General features: G+C 40.9%; 1 protein-coding gene across 1 annotated transcript in view; it reads right to left on the bottom strand.

The window, feature by feature from the left end:
* The window catches only part of FRMPD4 (FERM and PDZ domain containing 4), a 554,242-nt gene extending 536,400 nt beyond the window's left edge, over positions 1-17,842 (bottom strand). Inside the window, exon 1 of the mRNA XM_070784969.1 lies at positions 621-17,842. Coding sequence (XP_070641070.1) covers positions 621-652 — 32 coding nt within the window. The 5' untranslated portion in view covers positions 653-17,842. The remainder of the gene's footprint in view (positions 1-620) is intronic.
* Positions 17,843-18,652: the final 810 nt, after the last annotated feature.

An 18,652-nucleotide genomic window follows, 5' to 3' on the forward strand; every position in this document is an offset into this window, starting at 1 on the left:
CTGCCTCTGCCTCCGGATCCGAAAGATCTGATCTAACAGTCTCGGACACACCGGGGGGCCGTGAACGCTGCCCCCTCCCTCCCCAAACCTAGCGAGAGCCGGGCCACCGCAGATTGCCCAAAGCCTCGGCGGGTTCCATAAACAAAACTAGCGGTCGGAAAGGAGCAGGGATGGTCGAGGCTGGGTCGTTATTCTAGGGGAAGGGGAGGGAGATGCCCGGTGAGGCGGGCTGATTTGGAGAGCGCAGAGTTCCCACCGCTTCCCCGAACCGCTGGAGCGAGACGTGACAGCTGGGTTGGCTGGGAAGGTGTGTCTTTGGACAGCAGCACCGGGAGGGAGTCGGAGAAATAAGAAAATAAGAACGAGAGGCATCGGCGGGGGAGGGGGAGGTTGATACACAGAGCTGCTTCTTTCTAGAGGGGCAGAGAGATGAGGGTCCCAGGAGCCAGCGGGCGTGGAGACTAATAGGAATGGGGTTTCGAAATCTAAAGGAAGAGAAGGGAGGAGAATGGGGGTCTGGCAGGCGGAGCAGCCGCTTTCTCAAATTGAGCGGTGGGTGAAGAAGGAAAAAAACCGTACTCCAAACATGAAAACCAAAACACAAAAACATAAACACATACCTTAGGCAGAGTAAACTCCAAGTTGCAGCCATTTAGAACTCCTAGCCTTCTCTTTTACATAATTATCTGGGATAATCACCCCTCTTCATTAACTCAGTTTTATCTCCCCCGAGGCTCAGGCTTCCTCGGGCCCCCTTTTTCTTGTTCTTTATCTTCGAGACTCAAGGCCTCTTCTCCAAAATCCTTTAAAAATTTCTCCCCAGACTCTGTGAAGGTCAGATGGCTGCACAAAGTGTGTTCTCCCACCCAGAAGCGTTCACCTGATGACAGGGCCACCGCGAGGAAAAGATGCCACCCCCGAAATGTTGGAGGATCTGGCCAGCTCACTTCTAGCTCTCCAACAGGATTAGAGAAAAGGAAATAGGTTTAAAGTTCCCAGACTTCTGCTCCTATCCTGGTCTGTCGCTGCATTTAAAGTCTTCAGTATTCAAACCTAGTGCTTCCACTTTTTTTTTTTTTTAAAGGCATTTCTTTCAAAAATTAAACATAAAATCAGTACCAATCTGAAAGATCTGAATGACTCAAGACTCAGGCACAAAATTACATTGTTTTTAAAATAAATAGAATCCATTTTCCTTTAGCTTCCTGTAGACAGACTGGTTTAATTTCATGAACGGGTTACTACTCATGATCAGAAGAGGCAAGAAGGACCTTGGCTTTTGAACCCTCTTTTGTTTGTGTAAAAATAATTATAGTTTGGGTCTGTACTGTGCTTTATAATTTTGAAAGCGCTTTTGCATTTGAGTCTCATAGCAACCCTGTCATATAAGTAGGCAACATGTTTAAAAAAGAGAAATCTTTTCTTTTTATGCCACAATCTATTCTCAATAAATTGTCAGCACTAGACAGATGAGTTTTAAACGCTGGCCTTCCCTTGTGGCTCAGCTGATAAAGAATCCGCCTGCAATGCTGGGTTCAATCCCTGGGTTGGGCAGATCCCCTGGAGAAGGGAAAGGCTCCCCACTCCAGTATTCTGGCCTGGAGAATTCCATGGAATGTACAGCCCATGGGGTCTCAAAGAGTTGGACAGGACTGAGCGACTTTCACACTTTCAATTTCAGGTAAGATTACTTGTCTGATCGAAACTCTGCAAAAGCTCTCCATGCTTTTTTGAGCTGAAGTCACACTCCTACAATGACCAGTGAGGCCCTAGATGCCTGGACCTTGATTTCTCTGACATCATCTAATTACTTCACATCTCCCCTCACCTTTACTAGGCCCCAGCAACACTGGCCTCCTTGCATTGTTCTTCAACTCTGCAGGTACCCTCCCACCTCTGTCTCTTTGCAATGGTTGTTCCCTCGGCCTGTAATGCTCTTCCCTCAGATATCTGCATGGGCAGCTCTTTTGCCTCGTCAAGTCTTTGCACAAATATCCCTTCCAAAAAACCACCTCTGAAAACCTCTTTAAAACAGCAAGACCTCCATGCCCTGAGACTCTGAGGCCTCATTAACTGTTTTCCTTCCTTGTTTCCATAGCACTTATCACCCACTAGTATATTATATAATTTATTTTTATGTCTGTTGCTTCTTGTCTGATTCTCTTGCTGGAATAAAACCTTCACAAGGGCAGTTATCTTTTTTGGTTTTGTTTTTTGTTTTCGTGGGTCCCCCCCATTACTGATGGATCCCAAATGCCTAGAACAGTTCCCTGGATGTAGAAGAACCTTAATAGATACTTGTTGAATGAATGAATTTTATGCTTATGAGATTCACAGCGAAACCAGCGCTGGCCAAGCATCCCCAATGGGAACTGCTCCTTCTCTGACCTCATTGCTGATGTTTGTTCATCTCACACCACTCCTCCATACCCAGCATCCTTCATCCTCCTTTGGCTTACTAATAATAACAATGAAGGCCCTCATAGTCTTCACTAATTAATCCCCTTCACCCTGTCTACCTCTTCCCAAGAGAATAGCCACCAGAACCTTCCTTCATCTCAGAATCAACAACTGGCAGCACAAGATCAGCTCTTGAGAGGGAAGTAAAGCAATGCCTTGGGAGAATGTGTTTTGAAAAAGTGCTCCCTTCTGAGAACAGAACAGTTGGGATGCCCTTTAAAAAAAGATAACCCTATTAATCAAGAATTATGCCAGATACCAAATAGCTAGTTATTCAACAGTGACAATGTCAGGAAATAGGTATTATGTTTACTTGTAGAGAGACAGCCTCCCTTCAAGACATCTGGTCTACCTGGAACAGCTTGCTGTTTGGGTTTTCAATCTTTGCCAATTTGCGCGCTACAGTTATGAATGGTGCAGATGCCGACTCTCCACAGTCTAATTGCCAACAGGGGGAAACAACGACTGGCTTCTCCAGTTCTTTATACTCCTCTGGTACATTAATTATCTAAAATGTTTTCTAATGGATTGATATATATATATTTTAAAGCAAAGAGATTTCCCCCCTCCTCCTTTGTTTTTCATTGACATAAAAATGGAAGAATCTGCTCCCTTGATACAAGCTAACACAGCCAGTTTATATCTTTAAGCTCTCTTGGCAGAGAGACAAAGATGTGAGTAGCTGGTCTCCAGGCCCTGTTCCCTCTCTGTGTGCCAGGTGTGTGCAGCAGAGGTTGGGATAGGTTTCTTTGTCTAGCATGAAATGGATCTGCCTAAAACAAACAAAAACCAATGTGTGGCATTAGAATACACGTGGTTTTCTGAGGTTTTATTTTCAACCTGGAGACTCTCTAAGGCCCCTTAAATATCTTGTAGAGATTAACTCATTGGAAACTGTACCACCCAGCCATGAGAATCTGTTTGCTTTGCTTGGCTTGGCTCAAAGTGGCATTTGGTCATTTCTGAGAACAAAACACTTTCAAACACTGTTGAACATATTCACAAATAAGAGACTTAAAGGCATCAGATCCAGAGCAAGACATTTAACTTTTCTGAGACTCAGTTTTCCCAGCTGTGAAATGAAAATGTGTATTTCTACCTTACCTAGAATGAGTCTTTGAGGTTGAACACCAATCCAGAATTGACTACATGTAAATTGAGGCACATGGCTATTAACTCCAGAAGGATTTTCACAACTGTCTTGAGCCTTGGCAGTAAAAGTTTCAGTCCATAAGATCATTACTTTGAATGTGAAAATATCTGCTTAGATTGATCAGAGGAAAACATCTGCTTTGATTGATCAGAGGTGGGTGTTTTGCCTAAAAATCAATCTCATTGCTTCCTGGTCAGTCACCAGAGCCCTAAGTAGTTGTATCTTTTCTGCTCTGAGGGCTTCTCAGGGAAAAGAGGGAGGCATTTTTTCATTACTGTTAAGACCTTATTTCAAGCTAGTGTCAGGAATCTGCTATTGGGCCAGATGTTCGGTACCGGATGGTAGCTGAGGATTCTTTTGATGCAAATTACAGTAGAGAGAGCCCCACGCATTTCTCAGTTGGACTGTAGCATCTTGGCCATCTGGTCACAGTCTCGAAAACAGAAGTGAGTAGGTAAAAGCAAGGTATCCTCTAACTCAATAATTATTTAAGGAATTCTCCTATGAACCAGTTGCTGTTCTAGGCACTGGAGAATACAGCAAGCAGCAAAACAAGTTTCAGTTTGCATAAACTTTACATTTTCGTAGAGAAGACAGATGATAGACAGCAAAATACAAAAACAGCAGATGGTGATGTGCAGAGAATTAAAGTCATTTTGATTGAAAGGAAGTCATGAGATGACTAAGATCCAATGGTCAAAGAAGATTTCTCCAAGGAGGTTATCTATCAACAGATGAATGGATAAAGAACATGTGGTATATACATACAATGGGATATTACTCAGCCATAAAAAAGATGAAATAATGCCATTTGCAATAAGGATGGACCTATAGAATATTATGCTTATGAAATAAGTCAGACATGTAAAGTAATTAGCCTCCAATTAAAATAAATAAATTTATATTTAAAAAATTTTAAAAAAAGAAATAAGTCAGACAGAGAAAGACACTCTATGTCATTACTTATATATGGAACCTAAAAAATAACACAAACAAATATATATAGCAAAACAGAAATGGACTCAGATATAGAAAGCAAACCGGTGGTTACCAGTGGGGAGAGTGATGGGGGAGTATAGGAGATAAGATTAAGAGATAAAAATGACTATGTATGCCCACCTTTCTATGGTTTACAAACAATCACCTTTAAGGCATTGCTTTATATCACCCTGTTCGTGTGCATTCTTTGCTAAAGCATTCCATCCTGAGCATTCCATCCTTGTTAACCAAGCACTGAATTTTGCCTGGGATATAAAATAAATAAACATGAATTTACCTAAAAAGAGTAGGCAAAAAATAAATAAATAAGCAACAAGAATATAATGCATAGTACAAGGAAATATAGCCATTAGTTTGTAATAATTTTAAATGGAGTATAACCTATAAAAACTTGCACTGTGTCCAAGTTTTTGTGTGAACGTACATTCCATTTCATATGTTACCTAGGAGCAGGACTGCTGCATCATGTGACAAATTTTATGTTTAATTTTATAATAAAACTGCCAATTTCTTTTCTAAAGTATCCATACCATTTTGTATGTATGTATACCAAGCAACATATGAGTTTGTATGTATGTATAACAAGGATATCAAACCAGTCAATCCTAAAGGAAATCAACCCTGAATATCCATTGGAAGGACTAATGCTGAAGCTGAAACTCCAATACTTTGGCCACTTGATATGAAGAGCTGACTCACTGGAAAAGACCCTGATGCTGGGAAAGATTGAAAGCAGAAGGAGAAGGGGGCGACACAGGATGAGATGGTTGGATGGCATCATTGACTCAATGAATATGAGTTTGAGCAAAGTCTGGGAGATGGTGAAGGACACAGAAGCCTGGAGTGCTGCACTCCATGGGGTTGCAAAGAGTAGGACACGACTGAGTGACTGAACAACACACACACAAAACCTATGGGGAGAGAGGTAGGAGGGGGGTTCAGGATGGGGAACACATGTACACCCATGGCTGATTCATGTCAATGTATGGCAAAAACCACTACAATATTGTAAACTAATTAGCCTACAATTAAAATAAATAAATTAAAAAAATATTGAATCACTAGGCTGTACACCTGAAAATAATATAATATTATAAATCAACTATACTTTAATAAAAAAAGAAATACTCCACCCTCCAGACTCCTTATTCCTCTGTTTTAGTTTTCTCCATAGTGCTTCATATCATAGGATACTTTAAATTTGTTTTTAATTTCCTATTTCCCCTACCAGAATATGAGCTCCATAAAGGGGAAAAGGGAAATATTGCTGATTGAATGAATGACAGAATGCATTACATTTCATAGAGATGAAGTGAATTGCTTAGAGTCACACACACAGTTCATAGTAGAGTAAGAATCAGAACCCCGTGTTCTTTGCACTACGTCAACTAATGCTTCCCGCATCTGAACTAGCACATAATGGATAGTAGATATTCGGAGAGAGAAAGAGCAACTAGGAGGGACAAAGAACGCTTCCTGAAGGTGGTGTTGTGTGTACGTGTGTGTGTGTGTGCTCAGTCGCTCGGCTGTGTTCGAGTCTTTGCCATCCCGTGGAATGTGTAGCCCACCAGGCTCCTCTGTTCATGGGATTTCCCAGGCAAGAATCTTGGAGTGGGTTGCCATTCCCTTCTCCAGGGGATTTTCCTGACCCAGGGAATGAACTCACATCTCCTGCATTGGCAGGCAGATGCTTTACCACTGAGCTACCTGGGAATGCTGAGTCCTAAAAGATATGTGAAATTTAGTTATCTAAAGGCAGGATGGGGCTTTCAAGGTGGAGGGCACAACATAATAAAACAGTCAGGGACATGGAAGTGTTGTGTGTGCAGGAAATGTAGGCAGTTTGATGTTGCTTGTTCTATAGTGAGAAGAAGGGAGAAGAGAGATGAACCCTGAGAGGCAGGCAGGGACCAGGTCATGAACTGTATCTTATAGTCATGGGCTTCCAATTTTAATTGCATAATGTTTTTTTATTTAAAAGCAATTATTTCTAAGAATCTCTAAGAATGCAGAAAGCAAACACAGAGTGCGCTTTCCTTGTCCAAAGTGGAAGTAGATCACAGCTCCGATAGCATCCCCTTCACCTTCTTTCACTCTGCCAGCTAAGGCACCCCATGGGCTCCATATGAACCTAGTTTGAAAACCATGGATTTAGTGATGAGGAGTTATAGACTAGCTTAAGGCAGGATACGATCTGGTCAGACAGCAATTTGAAATACATCCTTCTGGAGGCTTTGGGAAGAAGAAGGAACATAAGAAGGCCAGTTGGGAGAACAGAGAGGGAGTCTATGGCAGAAGATGAAGGGATAGAGCATTGTGTTGGGGATAAAATCAGCAGGACTACTTATCTGATTATTTTGGGGAGCAGGAAGGAAGGGGTGTGAAGAAACTCTTCCAGATGCCTAACTTAGATGCCTGGGCCAATGAAAATGTGCCTGAGACAGTGGTAATCATGTAGTAGTTTTGTTGGGAAAGGTGATGAATTCATTTTGTGATGTATTGAACTTGAATAGACTGTAAAACACTCAGGTGATGTGCATAGGATGTCAGATGTACACACCCGAACCCAAAGGGCTACTGTGCCAGGTAAGTAGGTTCAGCCGCTCAGTGTGTCTGACTCTTTGTGAACCCACAGACTGCTGCAAGCCAGGCTTCCCTGTTCATCACCAACTCCCAGAGCTTGCGCAAACTCATCATGTCCATCGAGTCAGTGAGGCCATCCAACTAATTCATCCTCTGTCGTCCCCTTCTCTTCCTGCCTTCAATCTTTCCCAGCATCAGGGTCTTTTCCAATGAGTCAGTTCTTCACATCAGGTGGCCAAAGTTTTGGAGATTCAGCTTCAGCATCAGTCCTTCCAATGAATATTCAGGACTGATCTCCTTTCGGATGGACTGGTTGGATCTCCTTGCAGTCCACAGGACTCTCAAGAGTCTTCTCCAACACCACAGTTCAAAAGCATCAATTCTTCAGCACTCACTTTTCTTTACAGTCCAACTCTCACATCCATACATGACCACTGGAAAAACCATACCTCTGACTAGACAGACCTTGGTCGGCAAAGTAATGTCTCTGGTTTTTAATATGCTGCCTAGGTTTGTCATAGCTTTTCTTCCAAGGAGCAAGCGTCTTTTAAATCCATGGCTGCAGTCAACATCTGCAGTGATTTTGGAGCCCCCAAAATAAAGTCTGTCACTGCTTCCACTGTTTCCCCATCTATTTGTCATGAAGCGATGGGACTGTATGCCATGATCTTAGTTTTCTGAATGTTGAGTTTTAAGCCAACTTTTTCACTCTCCTCTCACTTTCATCAAGAGACTCTTTAGTTCTTCGCTTTCTTCCATAAGGGTGGTGTTATCTGCATATCTGAAGTTACTGATATTTCTCCTGGCAATCTTGATTCCAGCTTGTGCTTCATCCAGCCTGGCATTTCGCATGATATACTCTGTATATCATTTAATAACCAGGGTGACAATATACAGCCTTGATGTACTCCTTTCTCAATTTGGAACCAGTCTGTTGTTCCATGTCTAGTTCTAACTGTTGCTTCTTGACCTGCATACAGATTTCTTAGCAGGCAGGTCAGGTGGTCTGGTATTCCCATCTCTTGAAGAATATTCCACAGTTTGTTGTGATCCACACAGTCGAAGGCTTTGGCATAGTCAATAAAGCACATATAGATGATTTTCTGACTCTCTTGCTTTTTTGATGATCCAGCGGATGTTGGCAATTTGATCTCTGGTTCCTCTGCCTTTTCTAAATCCAGCTTGAATACCTGGAAGTTCTTGGTTCACGTACTGCTGAAGCCTGGCTTGGAGAATTTTGAGCATTACTTTACTAGTGTGTGAGATGAATGCAATTGTGTGGTAGTTTGGGCATTCTTTGGCATTGCCTTTCTTTGGGACTGGCATGAAAATGGACCTTTGCCAGTCCTGTGGCCACCACTGAGTTTTCCAAATTTGCTGGAATATTGAGTGCAGCACTTTCACAGCATCATCTTTCAGGATTTGAAATAGCTTAACTGGAAATCCATCACCTCCACTAACTTTGTTCGTAGTGATACTTCCTAAGGCCCACTTGACTTCACATTCCAGGATGTCTGGCTCTAAGTGAGTGATCACACCATTGTGGTTATCTGGGTCATGAAAATCTATTTTGTATAATTCTTCTGTGTATTCTTGCCACCTCTTCTCAATATCTTCTGCTTCTGTTAGGTCCATACCATTTCTGTCCTTTATCGAGCCCATCTTTGCATAAAATGTTCCCTTGGTCACTCTAATTTTCTTGAAGAGATCTCTAGTCTTTCCCATTCTATTGTTTTCCTCTATTTCTTTACACTGATCACTGAGGAAGGCTTTCTTATCTCTCCTTATTCTTTGGACCTCTGCATTCAAATGGGTATATCTTACCTTTCCTCCTTTGCCTTTTGCTTCTCTTCTTTTCTCAGCTATTTGAAAGGCCTCCTCAGACAACCATTTTGCCTTTTTGCATTTCTTTTTCTGGATGGTCTTGATCACTGCCTCCTGAACAATGTCATGAACCTCTGTCCATAGTTCTTCAGGCACTCTGTCTGTCAGATCTAATGCATTGAATCTATCTGTCACTTCCACTGTATAATGGTAAGGGATTTGATTTAGGTCATATGTGAATGGTCTAGTGGTTTTCCCTACTTTCTTCAATTTAAGTCTGAATTTGGCAAAAAGGAGTTCATGATCTGAGCCACAGTCAGCTCCCAGTCTTGTTTTTGCTGACTGTATAGAGATTTTCTATCTTTGGCTGCAAACAATATAATCAATCTGATTTTGGTGTTGACCATCTGGTGATGTCCATGTGTAGAGTCATCTCTTCTGTTGTTTGAAGAGGATGTTTGCTATGACCAGTGCGTTCTCTTAGCAAAACTCTGTTAGCCTTTGACCTGCTTCATTTTGTACTCCAAGGCCAAACTTGCCTGTTACTCCAGGTGTTTCTTGACTTCCTACTTTTGCATTCCAATGCCCTATGATGAAAAGGTCATCTTTTTGGGGTGTTGGTTCTAGAAGGCCTTGTAGGTCTTCACAGAACCGTTCAACTTCAGTTTCTTCAGCATTACTGGTTGGGGCATAGACATGGATTACTGTGATATTGAATGGTTTGCCTTGGAAATGAACAGAGATCATTCTTGCAGACGCATAGACTATACGGTCCATGGAATTCTCTAGGCCAGAATACTCGAGTGGGTAGCGTTTCCCTTCTCCAGGGGATCTTCCCAACCCAGGGACTGAACTCAGGTTTCCTGCATTGCAGGCAGATTCCTTACCAGCTGAGCCACAAGGGAAGCCCTGTGACAGATCAATGAGGCACAAAATATGATAAAATGTTAATTACCAAATGTTAATTCTTCAGGGAATAGTGGGTGTAAATAATTGAGCAATGTTCTCAGAGCTGGAGTTGGCACCTAAAATAAAAGGGATTCTTGAGAAATGAGGCTAAAAAACTAATAAGAGCAGTAAAGGAAGGATTGCTTCTTTTAATTTTCTTCCTTCCTTTACTTTTTACTTTCTACCTTGCATGTCTTAGTATTTTATGGAGTTGGGTGTTGGGACTAGAGGTAACAAGGCTAGACGAGCTGGTTTAAAAGTCTGATTCGTATTAAATAAGATGATGAATCATGCCATACATTTGTAAGTTTTCATTTTTCTAAACTCTTTTTGTCCTATTAGTCCTTGAAATTACCCTGTAAGTTAGACAAGAAAGTTATTACTATCCCATTTGGGTGATGACAAAAGGCAAGATCAAAAAAGCTAAGTGATGACAATAATTTCTATAAAGTATGAGGATTATTATGAGAAGCACTGGTTCCTAGGAATAAGTCTAGTGTCAGGAGGGTAACTTTTGCACAAAGATTTATGGAATAAAAGTGTCTCAAGTTCCACCAACATAATTCAAGTTTTATCTCATATTTGATTATCTTAAAGGAGATTCAAAAACTAAACATGCCATATAGGGCATTAGAAAGAGAAACAGACAAGGCACTAGGATTTCTTGGTTCTGCTCCCATATCCATAAATAAAAGCGACCCTTGAAATATCACTTAACTTTTCTTAGTGTTGACTTCCTCATCTGTAAACTTTTATGGGTTAAAATACATTTGCATATTCCCACTCCCTTCCTTATTTTGTGCAATGCAGACAGACAAGCGCACCTTCCTAAAGATCAATAGATACACGATATTTTGAGATCTTATCCACTTTGGTAATTCTGTAATCAAGAAGGCTAGATTTTACAGGAACAAATTTATGATCAGAGACTTTTACCAGTCAACTGTAAATCTATGAAATAGAAAATTATTAGCTCATTCTCCTATGAGTTGAACTTTATTCAAAGTTAAGAACCACATTTGCTATATGTACCTTCCAGTAGGCCTTATTAGGTCACCTAATTTTCTTTATATCTTTAATCCCCGCCCTTGCTCACCCATTTTGCTCAGGCATATACCAAAAATCTGTCAAAGTAGGAAGGATCATAATTACTGCTTTCCTACTGAATCTCCTCCTGTCTGATAAAGTATGAAAAGAAAAGGGGGAGGAGGTCATTTAAAAGATTCTAAGAGTGTGTAATTTTCAGAATGTGATTCTCACTATGATATACCCTGCAACAATATTTTGAATTCCTATGCAACTTTGTATAAAAAGAAAACCATAAAGGCTCATATGTGTCAGAGACATGTTTTAATATTTCAGACTCATTTTAAACTCTTAGATCTGGACTCACTTTTATGCTATCTTTGTCATATAATGTTCCTGCATCTGGGCCCTTGACTAGACAAAAAACTAATCAAATCACTTTGAATAATAACACTTCTGCTTGATGGATAAATTGCTCTAGTTGTGAAGGCTCCCATGAGGGTGAACTTAAAGGAAGATAAATGTACAAACATGGCTGTATTGAAACCGCTTATTTCAGGCTTTTGAAATCTCAATCATTCATTTATTAATTAGTTCATTCAATTACTATTTATTGAACAGCTACCATATGACATCGACTGTATTCTAGGCACTGCAGAGAGGAAATCAAGATGAACAAGACTTGATTCCTGCATCAAGGACTGTAGCAGACACAGCTGCCTACTCAACATGTATACTTTTTCTCTTCTCAGTGGAAATGAGGTCCCTTTTCAAAGCCACCTGAGGATCCACCTCTGATCCAGTACCTCCTCCTATACACACAAACAGTGCATCCTGTCTCCAGTGAGGTCATCAAGTCTTGGGCTGTGGCTATCATCTTGCGACTATGAGACAACAAGCATGAAGATAGAAAGTCAAGGTACTGAAGACAGTGGGGTAGAACCCGGACAATGTTGAGTTGTAGACCGTACCTTGACTGCTGGCCTTCAGATTTCTTATTTTATGAAATAAATACATCTCTTTTCTGCTTAAACCTGTGAAAATCATGTATTCTATTACTTGCACCTGAATGCCTGCCTAAGTGATACAGGGGGTTAACACTGATTGTGGGAGGATGGAATGAAATAATTTCTCAGATAGCTATAATGGAAGAAATATAATAAGGCAATTATGCAAAAACCTAGAGTATAAGATAGATAACCATTATGATATCCCAGACTGGTATAATAGTTTCCAATTAGAAAAGGTTTCTGCATATATCATCTCAGGATTTATGGCAATCCTATGAGGCAAGGATTATTACCTCCAACTTGAAAATGATAATACAGAGGTTCTAAGAGGTTAAGTCACTTGTCAGACATCACACACAAGCCAAGTGGAAGCATCAAACAGATGCACCCTAATTTCTAACGCATTGCGCTTTCAGCTATACCACAGGTACCTCAACCAGAACAATAGCCAGGGGCCTGGGGAAACCCCATGAGAGGTGGAGAGAAGAGGGTATGGAGTGAACAACAATGCTGAGAGGAAGGAAACACATCAGGAGGGGAAACAACAGACGCCACCTGAAGAAGGGACACCTTTTGAGCTGGGCCCTAAATATGGGTGTGTGCTAAGTTGCTTCACATGTGTCTGACTCTTTCTGACCCCATGGACTGTAGCCCACCAGGCTCTTCTATCCATGGCATTTCCCAGGCAAGAATACCGGAGTGGGTTGCCATGCCCTCCTAGGGATCTTCCTGGCCCAGGTATTGAATCTGCCTCTCTTATGTCTCCTGCACTGGCAAGTGAGTTCTTTACCACTAGTACCACCTGGGAAGCCCAAAAGATGGGTGGGATTTAGAAAGGGATCAGAGGAAAGACCATTCTAGAAAAGAGAATATTATGAAGATGCAAGTTACACTGAACAAGTATCTCAATTGAAGTTAGAGAGAAACTAAAGATATAAGGGACATAAGAATTCTGAAACTAGATCATAAAGTTCATGCCAAGGAGTCCAAGTTTGTAGAAAATGGGGCTCTGTTTGCAACTCTAGAAGAGAGACTACGGAGGCAGTTACAAAAGGAAATTGAGTTTTATCAACAGAGTTATAGGTAGATGAAGGAGAACAGAGCCCAGAGAAACCAGGAAGAGGGTATCTGTGGTAGTTGGTCCAGATAAGAGAGCTCGTGATGACCTAAAGTGGGGCTCAGTTCAGTTCAGTGCAGTCATTCAGTCGTGTCCGACTCTCTGCGACCCCGTGAACTGCAGCACATCAGGCCTCCCTGTCCATCATCAACTCCCGGAGTTCACCCAAACCCTTGTCCAATGAGTCGGTGATGCCATCCAACCATTTCATCCTCTGTCGTCCCCTTCTCCTCCTGCCCCCAATCTTTCCCAGCATCAGGGTCTTTTCCAATGAGTCAGCTGGGACATCCAAAATTGAAGAAACAGGATGGAGTTGGGATGGTGGTGGGACTTATCTACCGAGTGCAGGAGATGGTGTAAAAGGGAGGAACAAATGAGAAACTTCCAAAAATCCAGTAGAAGCAAGTTTAGGGGAATGACAGAGATGATTGGTCCACTTGCTCTCTCACATCCTAGGAAGAACACTTAATTTAATCAAATCAAACTGTCCCACTCCCTGACTTGCAGAACCACTCGGAGGGTTCTTTCTTGGGCCATTAATCCAGTCTGTATGTGTAATATGGGACCTCTGTCTCGTTTCCTGGAGTCACCACCAAAATTCCAGATCCATCCTAAGTTATGTACCTGGCTTTGTGATGTGCTAAAATCCACCTCTCCCACACTATCATTTAGAGCAGGAGAATGGAGGGAGATCCATTATCCCTTTCTTTCTGAGGCACTAGCTTTGTCTCTGAGCAAGAAATGTGATCTTCTCCTCTCTATGGCTTTTTGTTGTTATTATTATTGTGTCATTCATTCTGGCTTTCCTGGGAATCCTCGCCATCAATTGGCAGACAGATGTCCTTCTCTATGGTTCTTCCTGTGTCCTGCTGTGTCACTGGCTAGTGACAAGCTGTGGCTTAGTTGTCAGCTAACTAATTACAGGACAGTCTAATTACAGACATGTTACACTTGCAAGGTATTATTACTGAGGCCCTATCTGCCATCACCCAGAAGTAATCTAGCAAAATGTCATCACGATTGTTAGGGGACTGGTATATGGAACAATGTAAATTCTGCCATAAATCATTAGCCCTGGGAATGCCCTTGGACTCTGGGCAGGAGACAGGAGCATAGGAAATGGAGAAAGGTCACTAAGCTGGATTCTTTAGGGCTGTTCAGTGTGGCAAGGCAGACTTTTCTGTGTCCCTCTCCTTATTCAATCCTTGGCCTCCTCACTCTAAGAGCACTTTTGTTTTTCTATGCTTAAGCTTAATGGCGTTTGAATTCTTATTATGAGGGGCTATCACTGTTAGCAAGGGGAAAGTTTTTCTTATGTCATTTCACTCTGAAGAGACGGAGGATGTAAAGCTATATCTGTGGAGGACTTCATCCTGTCTGAAAGGATTCACTGGATTCCTTCTAGAACAGAGTTGGGAAAGACAGCCTCTACCCACTTGACCCCAAGGTGCTTGCCATGCAGGCTCCAGAAAAGAATCAGGGGTGGAAAATTAAAAGAAGGGTGGCCAGGGAGGGAAAAACTGTCAATCAACCACCAGAAGCTGACTGTTAAGGTGGTAAGATTACTCAGTAAGAAAACTAATCTTGGGCATGGTCCTTTGGACTTTCTGTATATTTGAGATTAGCCAAAAATGAGATCCCTTTCTTTCTGGTAACACCCTTGGAAAGCCTCCCAGATATGGTTTCCTTCCAGTGTTGCAGAATCTAAGGGATATCCTTTTAAGTCCAGATGCTTGATATCTCAGGATTATGAAGATCCAGAAGAATCTTCTAGAAAATTAATACAACTTATGTTCATTCAAGAATACACAGAAGAACTACACACAAAAAAGGTCCTAATGACCCAGATAACCACGATGGTGTGGTCACTCACCTAGAACCACACATCCGGGAGTGTAAAGTCAAATGGGCTTTAGGAAGCATTACTACAAACAAGGCTACTGGAGGTGATGGAATTCAAGCTGAGCTATTTCAAATTTCTAAAAGATGATGCTGTTAAAGTGATGCACTCAATATGCCAGCAAATTTGGAAAACTCAGCAGTGACCACAGGACTGGAAAAGGTCAGTTTTCAGTCCAATCCCAAAGAAAGGCAAGGCCAAAGAATGTTCAAACTACCACACAATTGTACTCATTTCACATGCTAGCAAGGTAATGTTCAAAATCCTTCAAGCCAAGGCTTCAGCAGTACGTGAATTAAGAACCTCCAGATGTACAAGCTGGATTTAGAAAAGACAGAAGAACCAGAGATCAAATTGCTAACATCTCTTGTATAATAGAAAAAGCAATGGAATTCCCCCTAAAACACTTACTTTTGCTTCATTGACTATGCTAAAACCTTTGACTATGTGGATCACAACAAAGTCAAAACAACCTTTCACTGTGAAATATTCTTCAAGAGATGGGAATAACAGACCACCTTACCTGTCTCCTGAGAAGCCTGTAAGCAGGACAAGAAGCAACAGTTAGAACCAGACATGGAACAATGGACTGGTTCCAAATTGGGAAAGGAGTATGCCAAGGCTGTGTATTGTCACTCTGCTTATTTAACTTATATCCAGAGTACAGCATCAGAAATGCTAGGCTGGATGAAGCACACACTGGAATCATGATTGCCAGGAGAAATATCAATAATCTCAGCTATGCAGATGATACCACTTTAATGGCAGAAAGCAAAGAGGAACTAAAGAGACTCTTGATGAATGTGAAAGAGGAGAGTGAAAAAGCTGGGTTAAAACTCAACTTTCAAAAAACTGGGATCATGGCATTCAGTCCCATCTCTTAATGGCAAATAGATGGGGAATAAGTGGAAACCGTGATAGATTTGATTTTCTTGGGCTCCAAAATCACTGCAGATGGTGACTACAGTCACAAAATTAAGACTCTTGCTCCTTAGAAGAAAAGTTTATGACAAACCTAGGCAGCATATTAAAAAGCAGAGACATCACTTTGCCAACAAAGGTCTGTATAGTCAAAGGCATGGTTTTTCTGGTAGTTGTGTACGGATGTGAGTGCTGAAGAAATGCTGTTTTTGAATTGTGGTATGGAGAAGACACTTGAGAGTCCCCTGTACAGCAAGGAGATCAAACCAGTCAATCCTAAAGGAAATCAACCCTGAACATTCACTGGAAGGACTGATGCTGAAACTGCAGCTCCAATATTTTAGCTACCTGATACAAAGAGCAGACTCATTGGAAAAGAGTTCAATTCCCTTCTTTTGCCAAGTACTAAAGGGAAGACTGGGCTTGCCAGGTGGCTTGGTGGTAAAGAACTCACCCTAAGTGCAGGAAACACGGGTTTTATCCCTAGGTTGGGAAGATCCCCTGGAGAAGGAAACAGCAACCCACTCTAGTATCCTGGCCTGGAGAACCCCATGGACAGAGGACGTTGGTGGGCTACAGCACATACGGTTGCAAAGAGTCAGACATGACTGAAGCAACTTAGCATGCATGCATGCACATAAGACACGACAATATGAAACTCCTAAAAGATAACATTGGCATAAATTGTCCCAATATTTTCTTAGGTCTACCAAGACAATAGAAATAAAAGTAAAAATAAATAAATGAGACCTAATCAAACTTATAACCTTATACATAGCAAAGGAAACCATAAATAAAATGAAAAGATAACCTACATACTGGCAGAAAATATTTGCAAATGATGAGACCAAAAAGGCCTTAACTTTCAAAATACACAAACAGCTCATACAACTCAATAACAACAATGACAACATACTCAATCAGAAAATGGGCAGAAGACCTAAATAGACATTTGTCCAAAGACATACAAATGGCCAACAGGCACATGAAAAGAGCTACATATCACTAGTTACTAGAGAAATGTAAATAAAAACTGCCATGATGTACCTACCACCTCACACTGGTCAGAATGACCATCATTAAAAAGCATACAAATAACAAATGTTGGAGGGGACGTGGAGAAAAGGGAACCTTCTAATGCTATTGGTGGGAATGTAAATTGGTGCAGACACTAAGGAAAACAGTATGAGTGAGTGATAGTCACTCAGTCATGTCCGACTCTGTGACCCCCATGGACTGTAGCCTGCCAGGCTCCTTTGTCCATGGAATTCTCCAGGCAAGAATATAGGAGTGGGTTGCCATTTCCTTCTCTAGGAAATCAGTATGGAGACTCATTAAAAAGCTAAAGATAGAGTTGCTATATGATCCAGTAATGCCACTTCTGTGCATATACCTAGAGAAAGCTCTAATTTGAAAAGAGGCATGCATTCCTATGTTCATAGCAGCACAATTTACAATAGCCAAGACATGGAAACAACCTAAATGTCCATCAACACATGAATAGATCAAGAAGATATGGTATATATACACAATGGAATACTATTCAGCCATAAAAAGAATGAAATAATGCCATTTGCAGCCACAAGGATGGACCTAGAAATTATCACACTAAGTGAAGTCAGAAAGAGAAAGACATATACCATATGATATCACTTATATGCAGAATCTAAAAAATAACACAAATGAACTTACTTAGAAAACAAAGATACTCATGGTCATAGAAAACAAACTTACGGTTACTAAAGGGCAAAGGGGATGGGAGAGGGATATATTAGGAATCTGGGATTAGCAGATACAAACCAATATATATATATAATAGATGAACTGTAAGGTCCTACTGTATAGCAAAGAGAAATAAACTCAATATTCTGTAATAAACCATAATAGAAAAGAATATTTAAAAGAATATGTATATATACGTATAACTGAATCACAATGCTATACAACAGAAACTAACACAACATTGTACATCAACTATACATCAATCAGAAAAAAGAAAATACAGAAGAATCAATGATAAAAGAGAAAATAAGGACACATATAATTATATATACTCAAAGATGACAATATACGCATGTAAATGCAAAACTAAAAAAATGTAATTTCAAAATATAATTATGCATACTATTCATAATAAAAAATACCCAGTTTGCTTTTGTGATTCAAATTCTGTTTATATGCAACTATGTAAGAAGAGGTGGCAAGAATACACAGAAGAACTGTACAAAAAAGATCTTCATGACCCAGATAATCACGATGGTGTGATCACTCACCTAGAGCCTGACATCCTGGAATGTGAAGTCAAGTGGGCCTTAGAAAGCATCACTATGAACAAAGCTAGTGGTGGTGATGGAATTCCAGTTGAGCTATTTCAAATCTGAAAGATGATGCTGTGAAAGTGCTGCACTCAATATGCCAGCAAATTTGGAAAACTCAGCGGTGGCCACAGGACTGGAAAAGGTCAGTTTTCATTCCAATCCCAAAGAAAGGCAATGCCAAAGAATGCTCAAACTACCACACGATTGCACTCATCTCACACGCTAGTAAAGGAATGCTCAAAATTCTCCAAGCCAGGCTTCAGCAATATGTGAACTGTGAACTCCCAGATGTTCAATCTGGTTTTAGAAAAGGCAGAGGAACCAGAGATCAAATTGCCAACATCCGCTGGATCATTGAAAAAGCAAGACAGTTCCAGAAAAACATCTACTTGG

Source organism: Bos indicus, chromosome X (genome assembly GCF_029378745.1).
Source record: "Bos indicus isolate NIAB-ARS_2022 breed Sahiwal x Tharparkar chromosome X, NIAB-ARS_B.indTharparkar_mat_pri_1.0, whole genome shotgun sequence".
Lineage (NCBI taxonomy): Eukaryota > Metazoa > Chordata > Mammalia > Artiodactyla > Bovidae > Bos > Bos indicus.